This window comes from Mauremys reevesii, linkage group 23 (assembly GCF_016161935.1).
Source record: "Mauremys reevesii isolate NIE-2019 linkage group 23, ASM1616193v1, whole genome shotgun sequence".
NCBI lineage: Eukaryota > Metazoa > Chordata > Testudines > Geoemydidae > Mauremys > Mauremys reevesii.
Genome location: NC_052645.1, coordinates 17,864,719 through 17,884,174, shown reverse-complemented (window position 1 = coordinate 17,884,174; position 19,456 = coordinate 17,864,719). Strand labels below are relative to the sequence as shown.

Here is a 19,456-nt window from a genome sequence, read left to right as displayed (position 1 = left end):
GAGAGACCAAGGTCAGACTGCACCGTGGAGACGTCCACCGCACTCCAGCCTGCCCTGGGATCCAGAGAGCTCCAGCCCATTGAACATGGCCCATGCTGCGTAATACCCACGTGTATTACAGCAGCAGCTACAGCCTCCGGACAGAGCAGGACCCCACTGTGCCGGGCTCTGCACAAACACACAGCGAGAGACAGTCCCTGCCCTGCTCTCATGATCTACACGGACAAGCGAGGGGTGGGAGAAGGGCATATCCTCCCTCCCCAGATGCAGAACCTGAACCCCGAGAGATCCAGCGACTTACCCTGTCACCCAAGAAGCTTGAACTTTCACTGCCTCTAATTAATTACTGCCTGACCCGCCCCCCCATAACGTCCCACAACTGTGAATATTTCTATCCATACACGTGTAAAAAACCTGCTTACAAATAAACACGGACATTCTCCATCGAAATTCTCAACACGCGCAGGCAGAATTCTGCCCAAGCCAGCTACCCAACAGGACAGCCGATAGCCCGCCCGCCTCGTCTCACAGGGAGCCCCAGGGCGCCTTTCTGCTGCAAAAAAACTCGAACAAACACCGGGCAGCAAGTCTCCGAGCCTGGGGCAGCTGACTCAGGCTTGTGGTACAGGGCCAAAACTAGCAGTGTCGCCGTTCCTGCTTGGTCTGGAGCCTGGACGCTGAGAGACCCCCACCTTGCCCGCTCTCGGAGCCCAGCAGGAATGTCTACACCTCTGTTTAGCTCCGTAGCGCAAGCCCAAGCCAGGCGATCCAGACTCAGAGACCCACAGGGGTTGTTTTGGGCTGGGGTTTGGGGAGGTTTCTTGCGCTGTGGATGTGTCACGGAGCCCCCGGGCGATGCCCTGGAACTGCTCCCCACCAAGCCAGGCAGGACTTTGGGGAGCCTCCTCTCCCTTGGAGCAGACTGTCTGCAGGGCAAGGAGCTCCCACGGCTTCACCTCCTGGGTCTCTCCTTGGAGCATTCAGCATCCTCTGCCCCTCCGTGCGCTTCCCACAGCGAGTCCGCCCAGGCGGGGTCCAGAGGGTGCTGCACCCACCCCCACTTCGCTTCACAGTCAGACGTGACTCTGAGCCAGCCAGTAAAACAGGTTTATTAGATGACAGGAACATGGTCTAAAACAGAGCTTGTAGGTACAGAGAACAGGACCCCTCAGCCGGGTCCATCCTGGGGGCAGTGAGCCAGACCCCCACATCTGCCCTCACTTCCCATCCCCCTCCAGCCCCTTCTCTGGCTTTGTCTCTTTCCCAGGCCAGGAGGTCTCTGATCTCTTTGTTCTCCCCCACCTTTAGCATCCCCTTGCAGGGGGGAAGGGCCTGGCCATTAGTTGCCAGGAGACAGAGGGTCGGCCAGAAACTGAGGCCCCCACCCAGTATTCAGAGGACACATTAAGAACAGCCCCACTTCGTCACATCTCGTAACCCTAGACACCAGGGCATCAGCGCCCACTCTTGGAATCCCGCACTGCCCCAGGGCTGCCCGAAGCCAACCGCGGCGGCACTGTGCAGACAGCCTGCGGTGCCCAGTACTAGCACACAGAGCTCAAGGCAGCCTGCTCCAAGGACACACCGGGGGTGCTGGCTCTCCCAAGCCCTGCAGGAACCTGTCCCCTATCTGTGGGCTCTGCAGGGCTCCAAGCGCGGATCTGCCCAGGGAAAGCGTCTGCGCCAGGCCACCGGCCCCTAGCCTTCCATCTACATTTGCATTTGAAAAAAGCCCACCGAGATCTCCCTTGGAAGGAAGCGCGTGGCTGGAAGAGAGCAGGGATTATTCGGAGGGATTTGCCCAGGAAGACATTTAGCTCCGGATAGAAATGCTGAAGCCCAGTAAAGAGCCAGTAATGCCACAGGCCTGAGCCGATGAGAAGAGCAGGAAGCAGCGCCCCAGATAAGGACAGGACCCTGCCAAACTGCTCCGCCGCCTGCCCAGCCAGCCCCGGCTCCCGTCAGGCTGCAGGAACATCTGCAATGGCCCACGGGGCGGCTACTCCTGGCCACAGCTCTATTCTGGCACCACTTCGGATCTCGCACGGTTCGATTTACACAATGCTGCCGCTCCCCTCCAAACACACAGAGCCCTCGTCAGCCCGATGGTCCCTACCCCTTAAAGCAAGCACTCAGCTGAGTGCATGTGCCAGCAGGGCCACTGGCCAGAGGGCTCCAGGGCCCAAAGGGCTGATGCACCAGCCAGCTGTCACTGAAGAGCTTGGCAGGGGAAACAAAGAGCCAAGAGTCTGAAGACTGTGTGGGTCTGGCCCGAGATGCACTGGCAGAGCAGGGGGGTGGCCCAGGGCTGGAAGAGCCGGGGGCGCTGTGGGTCTGGCCCGAGATGCACTGGCGGAGCTGGGGGGGTGGCCCAGGGCTGGAAGAACAGGGGGCACTGTGGGTCCGGACCGAGATGCACTGGCGGAGCTGGGGGGGTGGCCCAGGGCTGGAAGAACAGGGGGCACTGTGGGTCCGGACCGAGATGCACTGGCGGAGCTGGGGGGTGGCCCAGGGCTGGAAGAGCCGGGGGCGCTGTGGGTCTGGCCCGAGATGCAGTGGTGGAGCTGGGGTGGGGTGGCCCAGGGCTGGAAGAGCCGGGGGCGCTGTGGGTCTGGCCCGAGATGCACTGGTGGAGCTGGGGGGGTGGCCCAGGGCTGGAAGAACAGGGGGCACTGTGGGTCTGGCCCGAGATGCACTGGCGGAGCTGGGGGGTGGCCCAGGGCTGGAAGAGCCGGGGGCGCTGTGGGTCTGGCCCGAGATGCAGTGGTGGAGCTGGGGTGGGGTGGCCCAGGGCTGGAAGAGCCGGGGGCGCTGTGGGTCTGGCCCGAGATGCAGTGGTGGAGCTGGGGTGGGGTGGCCCAGGGCTGGAAGAGCCGGGGGTGCTGTGGGTCCAGACCGAGATGCACTGGCGGAGCTGGGGGGGTGGCCCAGGGCTGGAAGAACAGGGGGCGCTGTGGGTCCGGCCCGAGATGCACTGGCGGAGCTGGGGGGGTGGCCCAGGGCTGGAAGAACAGGGGGCGCTGTGGGTCCGGACCGAGATGCACTGGCGGAGCTGGGGGGATGGCCCAGGGCTGGAAGAACAGGGGGCGCTGTGGGTCCGGCCCGAGATGCACTGGCGGAGCTGCCCCAGACTGGCTCGAAGGGTGGGGGCCGTGGCAGATGCTGACTGGCCCTGGCGGAGCCGGGCACACGCACCCCCTCACACGTCTCTGCGGAGTGGCTCGAAGCAGCAGGCATCCCACAGCGCGGGCCACCCAGCCCTGCTTTGCCAGGGCCGCGAGAACCAGCCCAGCCATCCAGGGACACTCTGGAGCTTTAATTTCACTTTAGGTTCTATGAGATTCTATAACAAGCAAATGGCCTCATTCCTCCTGGTTAACAGCCCGCAGAGCTCTGCCGCACGCCTTTCTAGCCTGGCTGGAATAACAGGCACCTGCCCTGCTGCAGTCAGGGGTAATTTGTCACAGGAACGGGTCATTTTACCTGTCAATTGTTTGCTGCGTCTCCACCAGTGTGGGATGACAGGGCCTCCTGCCCCAGGCGCTTCAGTCATCCAGGCAGCCGCGGCAGCAGCAGGGAGCTGGGGAGAAGCCCCCAGCCTCAGGAGGGAGGGCAGGGGCTGTGCTCACTGGCTGGGGACGTGGGGCAGGATCAACAGGGAAAGGCTCTAAAAGTATTTACTTTCCCATTGCCGGGGGGAGAGGGGAGGAGGAGAAATCTCCATGGCCTGAACTCACCCATCCCAGGGGTGAGTTGGGTGGGGGGGGGGAGAGAATTCTGGGGCCTGACCCAAGCCCTTGGATTCCCATCTTTCCATTGACTCCAGTGAATGATGCAGCCGCCAGCTGGGTGCAGGGTGGATCCCCCCACCCACAACCTCTCCCCCCACCCCCTGTGGCTTTTCCAGGCCTTCTCTCGGTGTGTCAGATGATGCCCCAGATCCACCCCCGCGAGGGGACGCATCTCTCCTGATGGGCAAAACTCCAGCCCCCTTTAGGGACGCAGCTACCCCCTGGGCCTTTCGCTCTCTCCTCCTCGCAGCCGAGTGCCAGCCTCGAGCCTCCCGCAAAGGCCGCTGGGAGGGACTGTTGTGGTGGGGATGAGGGATCCAAGGCCTGGGATTCAGGAGAGGCTGCTGGCTCTGGACTGGGAGCTCACATCAGCCAGGTGGTGGGACGCAGGTCTCAGCACAGCAGAGAGGGATGGGAAATCAGCTGCTGATCACGCCCACCGACGCCCAGCCAACAGGGAAGATGGTGCCAGTGAGATCCCCTGCCCAGTGCCCCCCATGCCATGGATTGGGGGGGGGGGGAATACAGCATGTGAACTGCAAACTCCTCCCCAGCTCTAACCTTGTGCACGCGCCCCAGGGTAACCTGCTCTGGGAGTCCATTCTGCCCCCTGCTGGACTTAGCACCACACTGCACGTGGCCTTCCCCCTTCCACCCCCTCTCCCCCCACCACCCCAGAATCCAGCTGCCAAAGGGGACAGGGGAGCCGCTCCCCTCCCCACTCTAGAATGGACAGCACCCGGAGCAGCCCGTGCAGCCCGCGCTGGGCACAAGGGGTCTGTTCTAAGCAGCCTTCGGGTCGCTACGTTCGATGCGCCCTGGGGGAAGCGCACAGAGCCATCTGCATCCAAGAGAAAGGCCTCGGAGCCGGCCCCAGAGCCAGGAAAGCTGGCGGAGCACTGCAAACCGACGTGCTCAATGCGGCCCAACCATCAAACCTTTTCCCTTCGCCAGCCTGACGCCAGGCAGCTCCGCACAGCCAGAGCGCAGGGCTGCCACCGGGGCCGTCTGGGCAGACTCCCTATGCCCCAGTGCACCCCAAAGCTGCCGGGTCCCATCACGCTACAACCTCACACCCCAACCAGAGCATCGCAAAGCAACACATCGCACCCGGCTGGCGGTGCAGCGGCTCCCCTGCACACACACCTGCTCCGGGAGCCGGGGGCGGAGACTGGAACGGGACTCGAGCTGGATTCCTTCCAAGCCAAGCGGCAACATGAACTCGCAGCAAACCAAGGGCAGGATGCTAACGGGCCAAACGCCATTGTGGGCGTCACTCAGGTGGACTGGAGCTGAGCGCTCTGGTTACAAACCAACTCCACTAGCTCCCCGTCTCCGCTCAGCACAGACTGGAGCCAGATGGGTCACTCTGCCGCCTCCCCATGCACTAGCACACGGCTGTAATCACTACAGATGACGACTAGCGTGCACGAGCGCCGCTGCCCTCTACTGGATGGCATTAGAACTGCCCGCGCTGGGCATCCCGCGCCCCAGAGTGCTAACAGGGAAAGTAGATTCCCGGAGGCGGAAGGGGCCAAATTCCATCCCCCTCTCAGCACCCAGTGATCAAATGCAGCCCGAGCCGGCTGCGGCTCCGTTACTCTGAACCCCCCGCCCTCCTCCAGGCCCCGGCGCCCCCTTACCGTATTTAATCTCCGGCGCGTATAAATCATTCGCATTCCCAGAATGCAGCTCGGTCACGCAGCACTGGCTGCTGCTCGTGGCGGCCGGGGCGCCGGCTGGCGGCAGGGCGTTGGAGAGCGTCTCGTTTTGCCGGGGCACCGGCGGGACCTCGGCCTGGCAGCTGCAGCCCGCCTGGGTGAGGCCGCAGCGCCGCGCCCCCCGCTCCCCCAGCCGCAGACACTCCTCGAACCAGCGGCACAGCACCCCGCAGGTGAACTGGCTGGAGTTGTTGTTGTTGATGAGCAGCACCTCCACGAAGCGGAACTCCAGGGCGTCGGGGGCCAGCAGCCGGGGCGCGGCCTCGGGCTCGGCAGCCAGGCACAGCTGCACAAAGTTCTTGTCGAAGTGCAGGAAGGTGATGGGGCTGGCACCCTGGCACAGCTCCACTCGGGCCTCCCCTTCCTCCTCCCCGTCCTCCTGGCCCCGGGGGGGCGGCCCCGCGTCTCCCTGCGGGCCGCAGGTGTAGTTGGCGAGGTAATGGTCGAGTGGCAGCACCATGGGGGAGAAGTGGGTGCACACCTGCTCCTCCCGGTTGAACTTGAGGTACAGGGAGTACTTGGTGGGGTCGGGGTTCTCCAGGGTCCACGAGCAGCCGGTGGCGATGGTGGGGAAGAGGTCCTTGAGCGAGAACGAGCCGTAGAGAACCCCGGAGGCCAGAGCTGAGCAGGCGCTGGGAGCTGGGTCGAAGCCCCACGTTAGCCACAAGAGAGACGATATCACAGACAGTAAGAGGGGACCAGCAGGGGTCATCCTATGTCATTTGCCCTGCAGGAGGGAGAGACGGACAGACAGACAGAGCCTTACTGAGCTGCAGCAGAACAAGGAGCCATTATCGCAGCAGAGCACCAGCGCTCCGGAGTTAGGGCAGTCTCTTCCAAGTGCTCTAAGATCCATATCCTTACCCGTATTGCTTTGAAACTTGGGGTGCCTCGTGGGTGCATGCGGTAGGGCTAGTGAACTAAATTTGGGGACATTTGAGCAAGGGATTCCTGAGATACAGCCCTCCCCAGATATATACATTACGGCAGCCTGAGCCTGGAGCTATGCTCGATGTTGCACTGGCCGGTGGTAAAGGGGATTGGCCCTGCCCAGGGCGTGCAGCATCTGCCCTGCTGGCGGGTAGTGCAGACAGACAGGCTGGGGGAGGACAAAGGAGAATTGGGCAGGGGAGCGGTAGAGCATCCAATCCTGAGCAATGCCAGGCAGCCGCATCTGCGGGCGTCGCGGCACCAGTGGGATTGAAGGAGTTAAAGGGGGCGGAACTTTATGACTCTTGAGGGGGGTGATTCCCATCCAAGGCCCCCCAAGTCCCTCCATCCCAGTCTCCATCTCCACCTCCCACCCAAGTCACACACCCTGCCCTCCCCCACCCAAGAATCCAGCAGCTCACGCAGTAGCGGGGGTGCGAGAGAGCTGGGGAACAAGGGGGTTTCCCACAGCTTCCCCTTCGCCCCCAGGCTGGCCAGGGAGCACAGAGCTACTGAGGGCACCTGGTACTGACAAGAGGCGCCAACTGGGGGCTTCCTAGGGGCTATGGGGCAGGGACTTTGGGTTTGCTCTGTGCAGCACCGAGCGCGACCGGGACCCGGGCTGTGAGGGCAATACAAATAACAAATCCTGCTCCCACTGGGTTCTAGCCCTGACTCTGCAGGGAGTGGGCGGTGAGGTGAGAACAGGACACCTGGGTTCCAGTCCCAGCTCCAGCCTGGGTGGGCTCTGGAAGTCGGTTCCCGTCTGGGGGCCGGTCTCACCGTTTCCCCACCTGCAACGGGGCGGATGCCACAGGGCGCCTGGGAGGCTCAGCTCGTGTTTGCCAAGCCCTTGGTTAACCCTTCGCTGGAGGAGGGTGGAGAACAGCTGGGCTTTCCTCTGAGAGCGGGAGAACGCCGGCTGTATTTCCTCAGCACTAATCCCAAACCACAAACCCCTTGGCCAGGTGCCCGCTGCCGAAGGGCCGGCGTTTCCCTGCAGCACCCAGCCCGGCACAACTGACACAGACCCCCTTCTCCAGGGCCATAGCCTCTGCCCACCAGCCTTCACAGAGCCTGCTTTACCGGCTCACAGATTGTCCCATCTGAGCCCCTGCCAAGCACAGGCCAGAGACCCCCAGCCACTTTCAACCTCTCAGTGCCAGCCCCATGGAGGTGTGGGGCTCGCCCCGCCCCAGCAGCTCTTTCTGCTGCTCCCGGGGCAGGGAAACAGAGATAATTCACACTTTATGCCCACACGCTGGCGTGGTTTGTAACGTGGTAGCACCAGGCCTGTGGGACCACGGCACTGCTCCAGGGGGGCTAGGAAGCAGAGAGAGATTCTCCATGGCGGGAGAGGCTCTGAGATAATCCCAGGAGAAACCCCCGCCAGCACAACCAGGCGAGGGAGCGTCCTTCGGCCAGATTCACTCTGGCTTTCCCTGCTCTCCACACCAGCTTCCTGGCGCTGCCAATGGCCTTCCGGGGGGGTGAGCGCCAACCGCCTGCCCGCAGGCCACAGGGCAGCTGATGGGAGAGACCAGAGTGTCAGGGGCTGGGGAGGGTCCCAGTCTGACAGCCCAGCAAACAACGCGCTCCTGCCCAGAGTGGGTGCTGGTACCTCAGGCTCCCCAGGGCTGTTGTGCCCCTGGCATGGAGGCAGGCAGTGCCAGATGCCCAGTGCCTTGTTGGAGAGTCTCCGTGAATGACTGGAGTTTCCCCACTCATCTCCCAGAGGGAAAACTTACCCTGGAATCTCTGCTCTGCCTCTCCTGGAGTGTCCCAAGAGACTGGGACACTCACAGCCCTTCCCCCCAAATGCAGCTTCCCCGGCCGGGAGGCAGGACCGAATCAGAGGCTGCCCGATGCTCGCCTTACGCAGAACCGCCCAGCCCATGCCGTGGCAGAGCCTGATGCAGCTTTCTCCTGCCCCATCACCGATTTAGCTAATGGCATACAGAGCACACTTATTAAGTCTGCAGGTGATACCAGGCTGGGAGGGGTTGCAAGTGCTTTGGAGGATCGGATTAAAATTCAAAATGATCTGAACAAACTGGAGAAATGGTCTGAAGTAAATAGGATGAAATTCAATAAGGACAAATGCAAAGTCCTCCACTTAGGAAGGAACGATCAGTTGCACACCTACAAAATGGGAACTGACTGCCTAGGCAGGAGCACTGCGGAAAGGGATCTGGGGGTCATGGTGCACCACAAGCTAAATATGAGTCAACAGTGTAACACCGTTGCAGAAAAAGCGAACATCATTCTGGGCTGTATTAGCAGGAGAGTTGTACCACACGAGAAGTAATTCTTCCGCTCTACTCTGTGCTGATCAGGCCTCAACTGCAGTATTGGGTCCAGTTCTGGGCGCCACATTTCAGAAAAGATGTGGACAAATTCAAGAAAGTCCAGAGAAGAGCAACAAAAATGATGAAAGGTCTGGAAAATATGACCTAGATTGAAAAAATTGGGTTAGTTTAGTCTGGAAAAGAGAAGACCTGGGGGGGACATGATAAGAGTTTTCAAGTACATAAACGGTTGTTACAAGGAGGATGGAGAAAAATTGTTCTCATTAACCTCTGAGGACAGGACAAGAAGCAATGGGCTTAAATTGCAGCAAGGGAGGTTTAGGTTGGACGTCAGGAAAAACTTCCCAACTGTCGGGGTGGTGAAGCACTGGAATAAATTGCCTGGGGAGGTTGTGGAATCTCCATCATTGGGGATTTTTAAGAGCAGGTTGGACAAACACCTGTCAGGGATGGTCTAGATACTTAGTCCTGCCATGAGTGCAGGGGACTGGATTTGATCACCTCTCGAGGTCCCTTCCAGTCCTGTGATTCTATGACCCAGGGGCGCCGTACCGGTGTCAGGGATCACAGGGATGGTATACATGGCCATGGGGAGAGGATCCTGATTGACTGATTTAAGATCTAGTATAAGAGGCAGTGGTGACAGTCCTGGAGAACTGGGGGCTTTATGCACATAGTGCCATGCAGGCCGTGACAACGCCAGCCTATCCCACGTCCCAGTGGGCACTGCCCACACAACGGGCATCAGCTCAGCGCTGGAGGGCCCAGCTGTCTCCTCTGCTGAACTTGGCTAGCACCAGCCAGGCTGCTGGCATCTCTCACGAACTGTGGCCAGCTCTGAACTGGGAGGTGAACAGGCTCCCAAACCACCCGGCATCGTCACCAGAGCCGCCTGGCACCGACTACAGCAGCACGGCCCTGGGGGAAAGGAGGGAGAGAGCCGGGCGAGCGCTGAGAACAGTCCCCCAAAAATCAGAGACCAAAGGCGCGTCCCCCTGCTAAGTACAGAACAAAGGAGGCAGCATCTGCTTGGCAGAGGAACAAGCCAGGACCTGGGATGCAGTCACCCCTCCCTCCCCCCGGATGCAACAGGTACCGGATCAGCAAGACAGTTCTGGGTCAGAATGTCCTTAGTGTCTGGGGCCATGGCAACACATGTGCACACCCCCACCCCGCCTGCACACACCCCACCTGCACACACACACACACACACTGCCCCTGCCTGCAAACGCGCTGCATGCACACACCCGCATTCACACACACGGCCACGGATGGACAGCAGAAAGCCCCCTCTCCACAGCCCTGGGTTTGCTCCAAACTACCGCACACGACATAATCACCGCAGCCTGTTAAATGTTCACAGGGCGGCTTTAGCCGGGGTTTCACTGGCTCTGTCAGACGCTCCCCGGGACAATGGTCGGGAATCAATGTGACACACTGGCTGCGTCTCTCCAGCCCCCCTCTGTCCCTTCCCCTGCCCTTCTGCAAAGATCACAGGCGACAGGTAATTTGGGGAGAGAAGCAGGTGAGCAAGTGCCCCCACCCCATTCAGCAATGTAACAAACCGGGGCAAGAGCCCTTTTAATTAACAGCTGACTTTGGCACAGGGATCAGGGAGGCCGTGAGGAGCCTGTTATCCTGAGCTGCGCTTCGCGAACTGCCCTGGCCATGCAGGAGGAAACGGGTAAACTCGCCCCCCTCGCCATCCCAGCAACCTTGCTGCTGCTAGGTCGCTGGTTCAAATCCAGCCCAGGGCAGCCGAGTTACTAATGAGCGGCCCATGTGCAATGAGGCTGCTGGGTCTCAGTCCCATTCACATCACGGTTGGTGCAAATTCCCCACCTTGATGGCCAAGGACTGGGTGAGCTAGAGAGACCTGAACTCCTGGCAGCAAGGCGCTCGGATACAACAGATCCAGGGCTCACAGGGGAGCCAACGAGCTGTCCCCAGAGCCTGAGCCCCCATCCCCATGGGAGAGCAGGGAGCGGATTCCAACGCCTCTCGCCGGAGAGGTGCTCCTGTAGGGCAGGGGAAATGTAACCAGTATCCCTACAGGCGAGAGCCCCTCTCGGGGAGACAGCCACACAGGGAGAACAGACCGAACGCTACCGACTTTCCCCACGTCCTGTCCCGAGTGAGCACAGCAGGGACTGACGGATCGAAACCTTCTACCAAAGGCACTGGGGCCAGGACAGCGTGGGGGGCCCTCTGGAGTCAGGACGACACCTCATCAGAGCGGGACTCTGCAAGGACACGGAGGCTCCTGCAGGCACCTGTTGTACATTAACTAGGAACCAACGGATCATTAAAGACATATTTCTTGGGAATGATCCTAGAGCTGCAGCTGCTTCGCCTCAAACGGGATTTTAATAACTCATTAATAAAATAACGGATGGCAGCTGCCTTATTAAATCAGGGCGGAAGCGTCACTTTTAAGAGGGGCTTTGCATCTGCGACGTGAGCTGGGCTTACCTCGGAGGCTGCAGCAGGAGCCCACGCGTGATCTGAGATACAGCCAGCGTAGCGGGCAGAACGCTAAAGGTGGGAGATCCAGGAGGGAGGGGATCTGGGGGAGGAGGTCAGGGCAAGGCGGGTGAAAGTCACGCCGGTGCGAGGATGAAGGTTTGCTCTATCCGTGCTAGCATAGCGCTCTCAGAGCAGAGAACAGGGACCGTTTCCAGGGTCCGATCTCACAAGAACCACCAGCGTGAGCCCCACGTTGCGAAAGAGATGCCAGCTCTCTGGTGGCATGACGCACCTGCCTGTAACATGCAGCTGGAGACACTCTGGCTGCTGCAAGTATGTCAGGACAGGAATGGGGAAGCCAGCATGATTGCTGCAGCATTGTGGTTCGCAGCGCCAAGGGCTCAAAGCTAGCCGGAGTCCAAAGAGCTCTGGTGGGGCTGGAAACCGCTGCCAAGCATGGGGCCTGGAGCAGAGGACCAAGCCCAGCATGCTGGAGTCCTCTGCTCGCGGGTAGATGGGAAGGAGCTGGATCTAACTGGAGGTGGGAGGGATGGGAAAGTGCCCCGGAAGGTTGGCTGCTTTGGTGAAGCTTTGCAGAAGGATGCGAGACTCGTGACTTCATGGCAGAACTGGTGGGCAAAAACAACAGATGGTTTTGCAGAATCTGGGTAGCTGGGGACTCTTTCTGCAAGGTGCTGGCCCCATCGGCGCCTGGTGATTTCAAAAGGAGAGGGGGCCACACAGCCCCATGCAGGATAGGGCTGGGGGGCTGCAAAAACACTGGCAGGGGAGGTCTAGATCTGGGTCCCATGGGATCCAAGGCCCCCTAGAAGAGAGGAAACAGACTTACCGGTTCCGTGACCCTAGGGAATGCATCTATCGAGGGCCCGCCAGCAGCAGCCACATGAATCCCAGAGGAGCCCTGCTTTGGAGCCCTAGACTGCGCCTCTCCCCTACATCCTTTGTATTCATGCAGCTCAGCAGCTCCCCCAAAGACAGGGTCCCTGCACGGGGAAAGAGGATCCTGGTCTCCATAGTACAATGCTTGGCGTCAGAGTGCTACAGAGCTCTCGTAACTCACTCATGTCCGCAGACCTTCCCCCAGCTGGACACGTGGGGAAACTGAGGCACAGAAGGTCACAGACAAGCTCAGTGGCAGGAGAACTCAAGAATCCCTTTGAGACATACGTCCGTGCACCCATCCAAACTCAACCCCAGCCGCCACCATTTGAGACTTAAGCCCCAGCCAGCGGCTGGCTGCTCACAGGCCTAAGTGAAATGAGCTAACGAGCACACGGCACAGCAATACTATTATGAATTATTTGTACTGCTGGAGCACGTAGCGGCGCTAGTCACTGGCCAGGAGCCTGCAGTGCTAGACTTTGTACAAACACAGAACACAGATGGTCCCTGCCCCAAAGAGAACAGAACCCAGGAGTCCTGACACACAGCACCCGCCCCTAACCACCCCATAGTAACTTCTAGGGAGAGTCACAGAAACCACCAGTCCTGACTCGCAGCCCGAGATGCCAGCCACTAGATTGAACCGTCTTCCAGGGAGCAACAGAACCCAGCCGTCCTGACGCCCAGCCTCCTACCCACACTCCTGCAGGGCTGAGGGTTCAGCCATGCATGACAGAGCCCCCATCCTCCCCGGCACTCGTCCTCGTCAGCCTCCACGCAGCTCCGACTGCAACTTCGCCGCTGCGGTTTCCACAGGAACAAAACCCTTTTGTTCTTCGGTGTCGTCCTTGCTGTCTCTGCGCCAGCCAGGAATGGGGGGGAAGTCGGCACCACCTCCAGGGAGCAAATCAACTCCGTTCCCTTGCGTGGTCTCCGGAACCACTGCTGGGTGGGCAGATGCCAGCCAGCCCTCGCCAGCTTCTTCTTCCCACCCACCCACCAGGCCTATTTCTTGGCCTCGCAGCCTGTTTGCCCAGGCCAGTCTTCCGCTGGCTCCTCCCTCCCAGCTGGACCCCGGGGGCAGGGACACATTGCAGGCAGTACCCCTTGCTTGGCCATCGGGATGGGAAAGACACCTCCCCCAGGGAGGAAACACACTGGAATAAAAGCTCCCGGAGCTGCATTATAAGGGTCGGTCGCCAGTGCCAGCCATCCCAACAGAGGAGCGAACCCGTCCACGGCCCAGCAGCGCAGTCCCCACCCTCGCCCAAGGGACCCCACCGAAGTGACCTCTGGTTTAGCCAATGACTGGACCCCGTGCGCTGTCAGGGCGGCGCAATACCGGCTGCTGCGGGAAGGGGCTTGGTCCACAGCAGCCTTCGCACTGGGATTGTAACCGATCACTAGTGGCTGCTGCTCCCACCCAGCGCACGGCTGAAGCCAGGATGTTCCATCGTGTCACACTGCAGCACGCACACCCCAAGACGAGGGCTCTGGGCCACGTGACCCCTGCGTCCGTTTGTGTCACGACACGAGGATGCTGCATCACGCTACCCCTGCACTGCAGCAGCCGGACGGTGCCCCGCGTGACCCTGCATCGTGCGACGTCAGCGTGACCGCTGCTAGTGACAGTGCTTGTGCTTGTGACCGTGAGGTGGCATGGCACGACCCATCCCCCCGGCTTCGCAAGGCCCTGCCGTGTCACGCAGCTGCATCACGACACAAGGCTGCTCCCCCACGCCGCGCTGCGAGAGGAGACGTCGCCATGGCGTGATGCTGGCACGCCGGGAGAGGAGAAGGCCACGCCACACAACGCCACGCCACACAACGCCACGCCCCGACGCACCCATCACATGCCATGCGTTTGCCCCACCAAGCAATGGCCGGGCAGGCCCCTTGCCGCCCCCGATGGCTGGGGCTTCGGGCGAGAGCAGCTCAGGATAGGCAGAGCCTTGGAGTCTCCTGTCCCAGGTCGTGCAGTAGGCAGAGGGAACCTCCATGCGAGAGCTAACGAAGCAGTGATGTAGCCAGCTCCTCGTCCGACAGGCAGGCCGGCGCTCGGCCCCACGTGCGGGGGGGAAAGTGCTCCCTCGGGGGCATGATTCTCCAGCTTCCCAGCTCTTCGTTTTCATTAGTTCCAGCACACTGAGCCCTGAACGTTTATTCTTCCTGACGGCTCCATATTGGCACTGCCAGGGCTGATCCCGCAGGCCTGGCGTGAGGCACAGGGCTGGGGGGGGAGGGTCCCAGTGCAGGAGGCGGTGGGCCCCGCCCCCATCACCATGAGGGAGGGTGGGCAGAAGGGGGAGCCAGCCACGCTAAAACAGCTGGGAGGACATTCACCTGAGAGCAGCAGCTGGAGATCTACCAAGCGCCCCTCCCCAGGGGACCATGTGCACAAGTCCTGGCCCTGTGAACACTCAGCTGCCTGGAGCGGAGAGGGGGGTCAGCAGGGGGCGCTCTCCCCTCTGGCCGTGCTGGCCCAGTGCAGCGTTGGGGGTGTTCTGCTGCAGGGAAAGGGACGGGGGGCTCAGCAGGAGGCGCTCTCCCCTGCGAGTTAGTGCTGAGCCACTACTCCAGAAAAGCAGTAGGGGGCGCTGTGCTGATGGAGGCGTCATCTACCCGGGAAGCCGCCCAAGCTCCGGGGTCTGCTGGGGCTGTTGGCTCTTCACGGAGCAGCACAAGCGGCTGCCCCCAGGCTGCATGCAGAGGGGGGGCGCTGCAGGCAGAACCCACAGGCAGGGAGCCAGGCCGGGCGGGCTGGGAGGACACACAGGAGGAGGCAGGAGCAGATATTAAGCGAGCCACTAACGCAAACCTGGCCCCTGCCCGGTAAGGGGGCTCTGCCAGGAGAGCGCAGCAGTTTTCTCACAGGCAAGCAGCGCAGGCCCCTCCTCGATGCCACGGGGCCTGGCGTACCCCGGCCAAGGGCGCTGCACAGAACAAACCACCCGGGAACAAATTCCTCTCCCGCGTCTGGTGTCTCAGCTGGGAAAGCAGCACAAGACGCCCGCAGCGAGCCGGTGCCCCTCCTGCACCAGTTGTGAAGCCTCCCGGCCCTCGCTGCCGTCTGGCAGGACTAGAGACTGGCTGGCCGTGCCTGGGCCGCTGGAGCTGAGATAGGGACCTGGGGGGAGATCACGCTGGCTGCGGCTCAGCCCAGACAGGACAGAGATGGCCCAGGGGGGACAGGTCTGGGGGGCAGGAAATGAGGCATTCAGGCAGGAGGGCTCCTCCTTGGATTTTATTTCTCTGGAGACCCATGGTGGGCACCTTATAAATCTAAAAATAACCCAGCTATTGAGCAACGGCCTCTCACTGGCTGGCGTCTCTCCTCGTTAGCGGCAACGGGTTCGCGGTTGTCAGCACAAGCACTCACTTGACACTCTGCAAAGCAGAACAGCTTCCGCAGCAGGGATTGGGAGACTGACCCCAGTACAAACAACAGCCTGGGGTCACGTCCAACCCCAGGGCAGTGATTCGAACCCAGGTCTCCCAAATCCCAGGGGAGAGGCCCAGGCACTGGGCTAACCGTTTTCAGGCAGCGCCTCCTCCTTAGTTTTGCAAATCAAGCCTGGAAAGTTTTTGTTTGGCAACATCAAAATGGTTCATTTCCACGGTTCTGAAATGTTTTCTTTTTTCATTTCAGCCAAAACAGTTTGGTGACATCGACACGAGTTGGTGAAATGGTTCGGCCAAAACCAATGTGCATTTTGCAGCCCAAAAAAAATAAAAGGTTTTAGCCAAAAAAAATGTGCCCTGCTCTAGTGAGGAGCCAGTATAAGAACCCATGCAGAACACAACACACACAAATCCAACCACCCTCACCCACACACACATCCTCCCACCCACTAGAAACACTAACATAAGCACCCTTCTCCAACCCCCCCCACACACCCATGAACACGCACGTCTGTGTGTACTCCAACACATACACCCAGTGCAACCCACTCTACGACTGCAGCCAACACAAGTGTGCGGGAAGCGCTCTACCATTACTTCTGGAACATCAGTTCACAGCTGCGCTGGCCACAATGCTTTATTTACTTTGGCACCTTTTAGGATTTGCCAGTTCCCCGTGTTTTAGCAGAAGAAAGCTAATCCTTCCCAGCCCGGTCTGAATCAAAGCTAACAGAGTCCTCGTTTGGAAGCGCCAAGAAAGGAGAAGCCCATGGAGAGGCGCCAGCCTCATTCGCCAAAACCCCAGCATTTTCTCTCTACACAAGGCATGCTGGGAAGTTGAACCCACAACCGCTAGCATGAGGGGCAGGCAGGGCCATGCCGCCAGGCCACCCATGACTAAGGGCTTAGTCACATGATTAAACTTATTAGCATAGCTCCAGTGCATGAACTATTCTCCCAGCGCTATTCTGGACTATCTCCCCATGCAGACGCTCTACTCCAAAATAATTACAGTACAGCATAAGTATTAGACAGCCGTTACTTGTAATCCACTAACGGTGATCTCCAAGGAGAGGGGAGGAAAAATCCTTTTGCATTTGATCTCGCTCTACTGTTAACAGCACCTGCGATATCTGGCGTGTTTCTTCAAGCCCCAGCTTCTGGAGCCCCGGGATCGCATCAGAATCTCAACTTAACTTCCATTTACAAAACAAAACCAACAAACAAAGTTTGAAATGTGAGTGTTTCAAACGGAATAACTCTTTCAGTCCCTGCAGCCGACTGCACAGGCTGATGGGGAGACAGGCGGGCAGGACGCTGGTTTTAGATTGTAGACTCTTCGGGGCATTGGCCGTACCATTTACCGTATGTCCGTCCAGTGGAGCTGAGGGACTGGCACCTCGCAGGTTCCCACAGCCCGAGCCCAGACAGCTACACGCAATGACTCAGCCCCATGGCCTAAGCCCCACGAGCCCAAGTCGGCTGGCATGGGCCGGCTGCGGGTGTCTAGTTGCTGTGTAGACCTGCCCTGAGCCGGCTGCAATACTCCAATGTCAATAACAACTGCAGGTAGGAGGGGGCCTCAGCAAGATTTGCACATTTTTGCCGACACATGTGCACCCCCCGCTGCGTGCACCCCCTTCCCCAACGTGCTAAGGAGAGTACAACTGCAGAAGGGGAGACCTCGCTTCTGTGGGGAAAAGCTGCCCCCGCAATTTAATTGGGTTGCCAAGTCCTGCGCTCGCATCTTCTGCCACCTAGCAGAGGGGGCCAATCGGGTGGCTGGAGATGCGATCCCTTGCATCTGCAATTCAACCCTCAAGATTCAACAGGCACCCCTCCTTCTCCAGCCCCCTACTTTCCCTTAAGCCTCTACCGCTCTGGACCAGCCACTAGCAGCAGGCAGGGGAACGGGAGCCCAGCCCGGCATGGCTACGGAAGCGCCGGCTTTATAGCGATAATGGGAAGCGAACTCACAGGGCGGAATGTGGGGCACAGGAGATTCATTTTCTCTTTATATTTTTAAAGAATCCATTAAGGAGCTGGCAGGCTGACTTCCCATCTCCACTCCGTGGAGCGGCAGAGAGCTTGTGGAGAAGCAAGTCAGACGGGGACACGCTAGATACACCTCTACCTCGATATAACGCGACCCGCTGGAACACGAATTCGGCTATAATGCGGTAAAGCAGCGCTCCGGGGGGGCGGGGCTGCGCACTCCAGTGGATCAAAGCAAGTTCAATATAATACGGTTTCACCTACAATGCGGTAGGATTTTTTGGCTCCCGAGGACGGCGTTATATCAAGGTAGAGGTGTACTTTGCAGAGGGCTCCCCTGGCCTCAATACTGCAGAGAAGCATTCCTGCATCCTGGCAGGGCAGGGCAGACCCCCCTTGGCCCCAACGCCCCTTCCCAGAATAATTCTGGTGTACAGTGTGAAGCAGCACAGAGCCACCCTCCGAAAGTACCCGACAACCACACTCAGCCGCTGTCAGTCACTCAGTGTCTTGCAAACTGCACCGGCTGCTCACATGTGCATATGTCACGCACACGCTTCGCCCATCACGGAAATGCAGCGACCTCTGGAGTGGGACGTGGCAGCTCTCACAGCAATGCTACCCACCCGTTTAGGGGAGGAAGGGAGAGGAAAACGGTCTCTCTTTGAAACCACGCTGGCAATTTTGACAACCAGGGGGTAGTTATCCAAACCGGCCATCATGGCTCACACCCCCTGCTCCTGCCAAGTGCATCAGGGCCTCTTTAAATCATCTGAGCATAACCTTGGGTTTAGGTCCCTCCCAAACTGACAGCACAGTATCTCCGAGCAATGGGCTGGGGCACTAGGGTCAGAGGAGAGCGCCCCCTGCTGACTCACCCACCCCACTCCCCTGCAGCACAGCGCCCCCTAGCACCACACTGGGGCCTGGGGCTCACAACTCCGAGGAGAGGGTGACCCTCGCCAAGTCACCCACGCCATCTCTGCAGCAGCTGGTCTCCCTGATCTAAAGCACAGACTCAGAGAAGATCAGGGTTGGAAGGGACCTCCGGAGGTCACCTAGTCCAACCCCCTACTCAAAGCAGGACCAATCCCCAACTAAATCCCTGTTCAGCTTGTAACATCGCAGGAAACTGCAGCTGGAGGTGGAACAGCAGCAGCTAAAGCACAGACAAAGGTCAAAGATCAGAGAGCCCAAGCGGGGCAGCTGGACTTCACCCCACCCAGGGATACGCTGCCCGATCCACACCCAGGGCCCTGGTAAGGAGCCTACAAGGCAGCAGGGGAAGCAGAGGATCTCTGGAGCCCCAAGCTGCCCCTTATTTCTGGGGTTTCCTTGGCAGCCCCACAGCATGTGCACAGTGGCACTGGAGGGGTCGCCAGGGCCATGGAGGTGGAAGCGGGAGGGGAGCAAACCACAGGATGTTTTACAACTGTAACGAGAGAATATCCCGTTAGTGGGGACGACAGGCCGCTGGGGAAATCAGCTCCACAGTGGCCTGGAGATCCGGGCAAGGGCCTTGGCAGGAGGGACCCGTGCACTGGAGGGAGGGAGGCCTGTCCCTTTAAAACGTCCAAAGTGAGAGGCCAGCTAAAAAGCCCCTCAAAGCCCTTCCCCAGAGGAAACCGACCGGCAATCAACTCAGATGCTGCGTGAACATTCCCAGTCGCTTCCAAACGCTCTACCTGGGCCAGAATCAGGCCGGGCGTAAGTGGACACAAGTCTGCTGACCTGCAGGAGCCAGACCCTCCCGCTGGTGTAAATCAGAGGCAGCGCCAATCATTTCACTGGAGTTACACTCATTTACCCCAGCTGAGGATCCTGCACCCGCACATTTGAGACTCTCTCTCCATGCTGCCATCTATTAAACCGGCCCAGCCTGCAGACCGACCAGAGCAGCAACGATCTGAAACTGCTGCCAACCTTCCTGACCTTCGAC

General features: G+C 59.7%; 1 protein-coding gene across 2 annotated transcripts in view; it reads right to left on the bottom strand.

Moving 5' to 3' along the window:
- Window positions 1-19,456, bottom strand: part of ADGRB2 (adhesion G protein-coupled receptor B2) — a 97,911-nt gene that overhangs the window by 67,102 nt on the left and 11,353 nt on the right. For both annotated transcript variants that reach the window (XM_039511798.1, XM_039511799.1), the window contains exon 2: window positions 5,435-6,239. In XM_039511798.1, the coding sequence (XP_039367732.1) occupies window positions 5,435-6,224 (790 nt within the window). In that variant the 5' untranslated portion in view covers window positions 6,225-6,239. The remainder of the gene's footprint in view (window positions 1-5,434; window positions 6,240-19,456) is intronic.